The sequence below is a fragment of the Sphaeroforma arctica genome (assembly GCF_001186125.1).
Source record: "Sphaeroforma arctica JP610 unplaced genomic scaffold supercont1.1119, whole genome shotgun sequence".
Lineage (NCBI taxonomy): Eukaryota > Ichthyosporea > Ichthyophonida > Sphaeroforma > Sphaeroforma arctica.
The window spans coordinates 9,471-17,881 of NW_014039439.1; the positions used below are offsets into that span (position 1 = coordinate 9,471).

Below are 8,411 nucleotides of genomic sequence, written 5' to 3' on the forward strand. Positions count from 1 at the left end.
ATATAAATGTATATAATTAAATATACACATATGTCATCTCTTTTATTATCAAAAGGCCATAGTCACTTGTGGTAGTCAGTGGCTCTGTGGTGGGCAAGTGTTTCACTCTTCGCACAATTCTTTCCAGCATATACACATGCACAATGTTCTAATTTATCGTCTATCCATCTCCCTTTCTAGCAAATGGCAACAACCGTGATTGTGGTTGCCAGCGGGTTTGTTCTTGGGGACGGTATCACGTCTATATGCACTGCTACACTCAAGGCTTCGGGAGTAGATCCCTGGACGTGTTGGGCGTGCCCGCCGGGCTTCTGTGGCACTCCCTGTTGAGATGTAGGTAGATTTAGCTAAAAATAGCTTCTACTCACTGGATAGATATAGCTATAAATATTTTCTCTTTATTAGGTAGATATAGCTATAAATAGCTTCTACTCAATGGATAGATATAGCTATAAATATTTTCTACTTATTAGGTAGATGTCGCTATAAATCTCTACTCACTGGATAGATATAGCTATGAATATTTTCTACTTATTAGGTAAATAGATGTAGCTATAAATAGATAGGTCTAAGGTTTATAGTAGCAGTCAGACACTTTTCCTTCGCGCTCCTTGTTAATATGTAGGTAGACGTTTAACTTTAAATTGAATTCGACTGTTTCAGCCTCTGGAGGTGCAGTGGCTTCGAACTGATAATAGTCTATTGTAAATAATAAAATAATAAAAATTCAAACGCACTGTCATCCGAGTAGAAGAGATTACTACTACTTTATTGATATCATGATAGCTATAATGTATGATTTAAACCTAGTTTAAATCGACTGAAAACATATCCTATCGGGCGGGCAGCTCTTAATATCGAAATTGAAATTGACAATGTTTGAACGTCTCACTGAACAATCCCTTCTGATAAATCGAGCTCGCTCGAATATTCAACGTCCCATAATGTCTTGAATATGGCTGAGCAGAATCCTTAATAATATATAGGACATGAACTGGACACCTCTTCAAGTATAGAGTGCCAATACACTCTACAAGTTGGTTCGGCTCTCGGACGTATCGTATTCCTTATGACTCGACCCCATCATCTTTGCCGTACCAAAGCCCGCGCCAGCCCCAACCACGGCACACAGAAGGGCAATCACCACTACCCACACCGTATCCAGTCCACTACTACTAGCCTCGCATTCCGCAGTGCTTGCCTCAGATGCCGGAGCAGCGGACGAGAGTTCGGCAGCCTCTACCTCGGTATTGGTCGCGTTAGAAGCTGCGGCGGCACTGACCCCATTACTCTCTACACCCTCTTCACCAGTACTGACCCAGTTCGAGTTCAGGGCCGTGCCATTGACAATCTGCACAATACGCCCTTCCTCAGCCGGGTACACCAGACCTTGCATCTTAATGTACTCAATGAAAATGTCCGCGTCTACGAAGTTGTAGTTGACCGTAGGGTGCGGGGCAAACATCTCATACCCATCGCCTCCACCGGCCAGGTAGCTCAGAGTAACCACGGTGTAGTTCTCATTCACGTTGATGTCCACATAGTGGGGTCTGCCATCGTTGTCGCTGCACTGAGCTTGTGTTTGGCACAGAATCTCCGCGTCCACGATACGCGATCCGACGGGTTTGCTCAGATCAAATTTGTGGCGAATACCCGAGAGTTGGGGGAATCTGAATAGTGAAGTAAAGGGGGTTAGATGGTTAGATGGTTTAATTCCAGAGTAGCCACAAGAAAAACTATTCAAGATTTTAACAACGAACAGGGTTACGTATTCCAAATTGTGGGGAAATATGATCCAAACTGTTTGGTATATAAAACAAACACGCATTCCTATTCAGTTTGGCACACATATACACAACTTTTGTACGTATAAACATACACACCCCACATCCCACGTCCAAACACCAACACACACACACATATATATATATATACAAGTATATACCTGCCCTCGCCTTCCTCTACCATACTGACGCCATGCTCCAAAGCTTCCAACAAGGCACTGCCGGGCATATCAACGGAGATGATCTCATTACCGAACGGCAGCACATTAAGCGCATCTCCATACGCGATAGTTCCTACTTCGATATCTGAACGGATACCGCCCCCATTCATCAGACCGGCTAATGCAACCTTTTCATTATTTTTTATCATATTCATGATTCTGTAAACGTACGAATCGGCGATGAGATTGCCCAGATTGCACTCTTGTTTGCGGCATACAGTGCGATCTCCCTGAGAGTATTGGGTGGTATTGAAGCGATTAGTAGAGATGAATGCCATGTCGGTTGGGATATACATATACATATATGAGTATTGAAAGCATGCTATCAGGATAAATACCCCACGGGTAGACAAAAAAAAGCTGACAAGGCGCGGGTATATTCGGGATTTTAGATGATCGGCAACGATATGATATGTTTGTATTCAGGCAGCCATGCGTGTAGCTCACACCAGCGCGAATTGCAGAACTTGTAGTCGTGGATTATACGCCACAAGGATTAAAGATACATATAAACATAAATTGGTATGCAAGTTGTGAGATTGAATATTTACACATAAATGTTGGATCTCCCAAATACCTATATATATGCAGGTGCAAAATAGATAATTTAGGTTGTATGTATGCAAGGTAGCACTCACCATCAAGAAGACAGCCGTTTGAGAGATTTCTTCCAGAGTGAGGGCAGTGACATTATGTCCCCAGAGTTCAACCTCGGCCTATAAAAGAAAACAATATTTATTGCTAAAAGTTTAGTATCTGGTAACACTTTGCAAAATTGTCAATTCTTCATCGGAAGCCAAACCCAAAACGGTTAAAGTCATAATACTCGACGTAGAAGCTATCAAGTGAAATGCTCCAGGACTTGCCTCTTCTATGGGGCAGAGAAACAGTTCACATGAACGCTGCCACGTATGATTTCGTACTCACTTGCACGGCAGAGTTGATAAACACTAATTTAACGATACAATAAACGCTTTTAGACTCACCTGTACGGTGGGGTCAGCAGGAATGGCCTCGAACTCTCCCGTGGCGTTCGCTGTGATCATGATAGGATGATTACTGTAACCAGTAATTTGACCGGCATCATCGAAAACCAGGTCGATATCTCCCATATACTTGGCGTATTGGTAAGCCTGTACTACCAAGGATTGAGTGCCGTCTGCGTGCTCTACGACGGTGGGATAAGGTCCAAGGGGGTCCTCGGTGGCACCCTCAGAGTCCGGTGGTCCGTACAGGAAACTGTGCGAGTGTCCGCCGACAACGATGTCGATCTCAGGAACAGCTTGTGCCAACTGGGTCAATACAAATAGTTATATGAATTAAATATATATATACATGTCTTAGGCAGTACGCTCTGCAACGCTTGTAAATATTTTTAAATGAGTCTTTCGTACGCATTTGGAAGTGGATGCACCATACGGTAAATTTAACGAGTGTTGCTGATCACGATGCAGACCGTAGACGTTATTGGTAGATTTCAGTTAACCCATATATATATATATATATATATTAGTCTGAGCATCACATCGCGTGAACATTCATATTCCTGGAGTCGGATTTTCAGCTAAGAAACCTGTACTCGATACGGTGCAATACGTGGATCTTGCGGACTAGTTTAAGCGAGTCTATAGTGTACGCATTCGTGTCGATCCATACATATATTTTAAACATATACATGCCTGAGTGTGAACTCATAGGTATACAAGGGTATCCATATAAGACACAGATAAGAACATACCGCAATATCGTTGTCGTAACCGTAGTGACCCAGCACAATAAAGATATTGACTGTGGGGTCTTCCTCCTTCACCTGTGCGATAGCCTCGGGCACCTTCACCAATGGATCGGAGAAGATGGTTTCTGCAGAAGGGCTCGCTGTACGTTATTGGCACATATATGGAGGATAAATTAGACTAGGGAGTAGTGAGGAATATCTGCAAAAGAATTGGGATTGACAAACAATCAGATACGGCGTATGTGTGGTTGAAGGAGTTTACATATACCAGGTACGAAGATACCTCCAATACAATTTGGTCTGGCTTTCGTAATAAATGTATACCATGTACTTGGGCATACCTAAGAAGACGGTATCCGGTGTGGTGATTCCTATGATAGCTATTTTTCGGCCGCTCTTCTCCACAATAGTATATGGAACGAATTTTCCAGCTAGATCAGGATCACCTGAAGCGTCTATGTTGCACGCTACCAATGGGTGATTGGCCGTATCCAAGAACTCCGCGAGTACAGGCGAGCCCTGGGAAAGATTCGTAAACGGTGTATAGGGTTCATAACAAAGAAATTACGAAATCTTGTCCATAAAAATCAAACAGCTGTGTGCACTCCGTCTAGACTGAAGGATCACCGCATTTTTTTATCCCAACCAAGGAGACATTGATATCCCGACCTTCTATCGCACGAGTCAACACGCACTTATCGTTGCGCCGAAGAAGCGTGTATATCAGATGCAGAAAACCCCACAACGGCCAAGTACATCATAAAGAGTGCTGTTTGGGATGACGTAACAAACATTCAGCAAGGTCTACTTTAGAATATGAGACATGAATCCCTATATCCCATACAAGCCAGCACCCATCTCCTGCTAATAGTACCTACCAGATCAAACTCGTGATTGCCAAAAGCCTCGGCATCGTATTCCAGCATGTTCATGAAATGAGCTGCCGCTTGTCCCTCATACACGTAGAACCAAAGCGTACCAGAGAACTGATCTCCGGCATCCAGCAGCAGAACATTATCTTTCTCTGCGCGAACACGATCTACGACCGTTTTCCGGCGAGCCACACTGCCTATGAGTAGGTCATTCTGAGGATGTAGTGAGACAAGGGAAGAGTATAAGAAGATTTGAATAATTCCAGACTATAGTGCGTAAAAGGAACATGATTGCGGGTCAAAGGATTGTGCGAATCGGATTTGAGATTGTACATTGGTTCTGCTAGTGCACAACGCCTTGTACAGAACTTGTGATAATTTCAAGAGTCAGGATAAGGGTTTGAATTGCGCATGCTACTTCGGACAATACTAACAGATATTGTATTTTCATACAGAAAGCTAAATAGGATCCTTTGTTGAATTCTCTCATAAAGATACATGTTGGTGTTGGATAGTGGGTCATCAGTTTGTGGAAAGCGAATCATTTGTTTCAAATAGACGTTCCCACTTTCTGTGTTGAAAACTTGGACATTTCTCTCATATTCACATTCACAACGATGACCACAGTGATAAGACACCACACCACATACCTCTTCATAGTCGTCGATGTGTGCATGCACATCATTGGTGTGTAGGATGGTCAAGTTATAACTTGCAACCTGCGCCACAAGGCCCGCAACAATAGTCGCTGATGTCCAGAGCATATTGTCAACGGGTAGTGTGTCCACTTTTGACAATTGATGAGCATCATGTTCGCATACAGTATATTATATATGAAAAGTAAAAAAGTATTCTCCGTATGGTCCGACCGCCATAAGTTCCATTCACTGTCGTTTAAAAATTTGTCCGTTCAGCTATATTCTTTATTTACATTTAGTTAAAAAGAGGAGAGTGTAATAGAGGATCAGGACTCATGCGGTCGCGCCTCACAGCCCTCACTTCAAATTTCAAACTACAAACTTGTACTCAAAAGTTCAAACTGCGCATTATCGTACATAAACTAAAAAAGTAAAATTGTACTAATCCTGGTGGCAGATGGTTAAAAAAGCAAGCACAGTCTGTCAGTCACACGCATAGTCGCACACACATTCTATTCAATACTAAAAATAGCAGAGGCCACTACTACTACTCTAGTAGAGAGAGAGATAGAAAGAAAGAGAGAGAGTTGGTGTCTGAGACTTAGTAGAGCGAGAGGAGTAAGCAAAGGATTCAATCAGAATGCAATTGCCTCCAGATATATATTTATATTTTCATATTTTGCCTTATACGGATATTTTTTTCTTTTCTCGTGATCCATTGGCAATGCTGGAACTACCTAACAGTGATTGGTCCTTTATATGGTTATGCCAAATGTGGCATGCGCACAAATATGCAGACCGCAACGAGGGTATAAATTATGAATTCTCTGTAGCATATATTCTTATATTATAACCAATTGCTAATGACTTTAGTTTTTAAACTCTATTGTTGTAAATAGACAAATAAATAGGCTAAGAGTGGAGAGCCCGAGACTCTGAGTCTGAGGCCTGAGGCCCTGAGGCCCTGAGCTCTGAGCCTCCTAAGGGCTGAGCGCCTGAGCCTGAGATGCGTCGTCGATTTTGACGAGATTTGATCACTTTCAAAATTCGAATTCGAACTCAAATTCGAGGATAATACCTGGCTCTCTGACTCTCTCTCTATTTAGTAGAGAGAGAGAGTGGCTACATATTTAGAGAGAGTGGTTCTGACAGTCTGACCTATCGATTTTTTCAAAAATTAGTTTGTATATTTTTTTAAATATAAAAGTGTATTCTGACTCATATTTTACTCTACAATTTGGCGCCAACTGTTTTTTTTTCTCGAAAACGCCCGCGTGTACCAAATATAGAAATTCGAGGTCAAAATCGAAAAGTAAAAACAATCAGGACGAAACAGCCTGTTGCTGTTTGGAACAAAATCTTTATTTTTTACCTCGAATTCGGATTTTGAAATTATTATTTTTTGCGAAATGCACGACATAACGGGCCTGGCCCTGAGACCACGAGTCCGTGAGGCACGGTGAAGGAAACGATTAACGAATCATGTTTATATAAATTTAAACCAAAATAAAACTGGATTATTATACTTGAAACGGGGTGCATTTTTATATATAAAATAGGTCACGGGCCATGGGGCATGGGCCCATGGCCCATGGGGCTGTGGCCTGTGGGGCCTATTCAAAAATAAATAAAAACAATGTAATAAAACCACGAAGTTGTACAGAAGTTCAGAACTCAAGTCTCAGAACGTCAGTCTTGTTCACTCTTCTGGCCTCAGAGTCAGACTCAGTCTCAGACTCGAGTTCAAACAAAGTCTGACTTCAGACTTCACAGTTCACAACAAGAAACTGAGAACCTCACCAGCTAGTAGTCCTAAAAAAAGGGGGTTTTCCCCTCACAAAGTCCCAAGAGGCCAAGGACCCAGCAGGGGTATACCGTCAGCCATACAGTCATACGACATACTGTCAAACACTGCATTGTGTTTTTAGTATTTTAAATAACTTGTACTCATATCTCCCCGCAGGGCGGTGTGAGCTGAGCTCGATAGTTTTATGAGTTGTCGCTATTTAACTCTGTGTCTTATTCATATTTTTGTACCGAACTATATCATACTGGCATATAAAGATAATAATACTGCATTACAATGAAAATTGCAAACGGTCAGTATTATAAATATAAATTTATGTATTTTGTTTATTATGCAGCTATTCAATACTTAGTATGAAGCTCCCACGCGAGCGAGAACCTACTTGATGGCGATTTTGGCTATAACCGGAACACTTTCGGATATGATATAGGAACACCACTCACTGCTCGAGAGCAACGTCGTTTCAGTGACGCAATTAAAGGTGGTCACTGTCCTGTTACTTTTCGTCGTCCAACGCCAATCCCAATAGATGATCCGTATGATGTATACGATAACGATGAGCCTGAGAGCATTAGAGTACAGCGCGAATTAGAGGAGGCCATCGAAGGAGATATATGCAAACAAAACTGAATCGGACTACACATGACTACAAGGATATTATGCTTGAGATGCAAGAAGAATTCAGCACTGTAGGAAAAATAGTATCGTGTGAAGAATGTCATCTGATCGTTCCCATCGATAAAATTGTCTGCGATTGTGGAGTTGCATTCAATGTTAGGAGAGGCGGTTGCGCAATCAACGTAGTTCAACGAACGGATATCGTATTCCGCTTAGCTCATATCTTCACAGCTGGTATGTCGAACAAACTCCATAGTGATACAGCGACTAAGTCTTCTGTGGTCTTGACAGCCGACGACATTGTAAGCTGTACTAAATGCGATCGTGGTCGAAAACCTGATGGTATTGCTTGTGAGTGCGCTTACTGGTATAATAAGCCAGTTGATTCTCCTGGTGGTAGTGCTGGTGTGGACGACAACGAGTATGACGGGTACTACGATCCATCTGACATCTGTGATCTCAATCCTTATTTGACGGAATCGCCGTACACCATGGCTAGGATATATGCACCAGATGTGCAACAGCAACATGCGGCTGTAAAAGCACGTAAGTTCGATTAAGTTGTATTAATTAGTTATATTAATAGGAGTGGATATCAATGTTCTTCACTAGGTATATAATTAAATCAAAATGACATCGATCTCAATTTACGTCTATATGTGTGCTGATTAAAAATATGACTACAATGTGCGTGAGTACTCATATATACCTATATAAATACATATAAATATATTGT

The 8,411-nt window shown here is 41.8% G+C and overlaps 2 protein-coding genes across 2 annotated transcripts; one reads left to right on the top strand and one right to left on the bottom strand.

The window, feature by feature from the left end:
• Window positions 1–744: 744 nt before the first annotated feature.
• On the bottom strand, window positions 745–5,403 carry SARC_10046 (hypothetical protein). The gene is made up of 8 exons (XM_014295922.1): window positions 5,263–5,403; window positions 4,619–4,825; window positions 4,082–4,259; window positions 3,744–3,880; window positions 2,992–3,297; window positions 2,644–2,721; window positions 1,946–2,235; window positions 745–1,670 (listed from the first exon to the last, which is right to left on the bottom strand). The coding sequence occupies exons 1-8, from the start codon at window positions 5,374–5,376 to the stop codon at window positions 1,031–1,033; spliced, it is 1,950 nt and encodes a 649-aa protein (XP_014151397.1). The 5' UTR covers window positions 5,377–5,403; the 3' UTR covers window positions 745–1,030.
• Window positions 5,404–7,404: 2,001 nt separating this feature from the next.
• Window positions 7,405–8,307, top strand: SARC_10047 (hypothetical protein). Its single transcript, XM_014295923.1, has one exon. It carries the CDS (start codon window positions 7,672–7,674, stop codon window positions 8,233–8,235), a length of 564 nt encoding a protein of 187 aa, XP_014151398.1. The 5' UTR covers window positions 7,405–7,671; the 3' UTR covers window positions 8,236–8,307.
• Window positions 8,308–8,411: the final 104 nt, after the last annotated feature.

What these genes read in the sequence shown, in the direction of transcription:
- SARC_10047 (XM_014295923.1), top strand. Translation starts at nt 7,672, where the DNA reads ATGCAAACAAAACTGAATCGGACTACACATGACTACAAGGATATTATG.
- SARC_10046 (XM_014295922.1), bottom strand. Translation starts at nt 5,376, where the DNA reads ATGCTCTGGACATCAGCGACTATTGTTGCGGGCCTTGTGGCGCAGGTT. An exon ending in GCAATCACGAGTTTGATCTG is followed by an intron (nt 4,260 to 4,618) that starts GTAGGTACTATT and finishes AATCTTTCCCAG; the next exon opens with GGCTCGCCTGTACTCGCGGA. An exon ending in GTAGAGGAAGGCGAGGGCAG is followed by an intron (nt 1,671 to 1,945) that starts GTATATACTTGT and finishes TTCACTATTCAG; the next exon opens with ATTCCCCCAACTCTCGGGTA.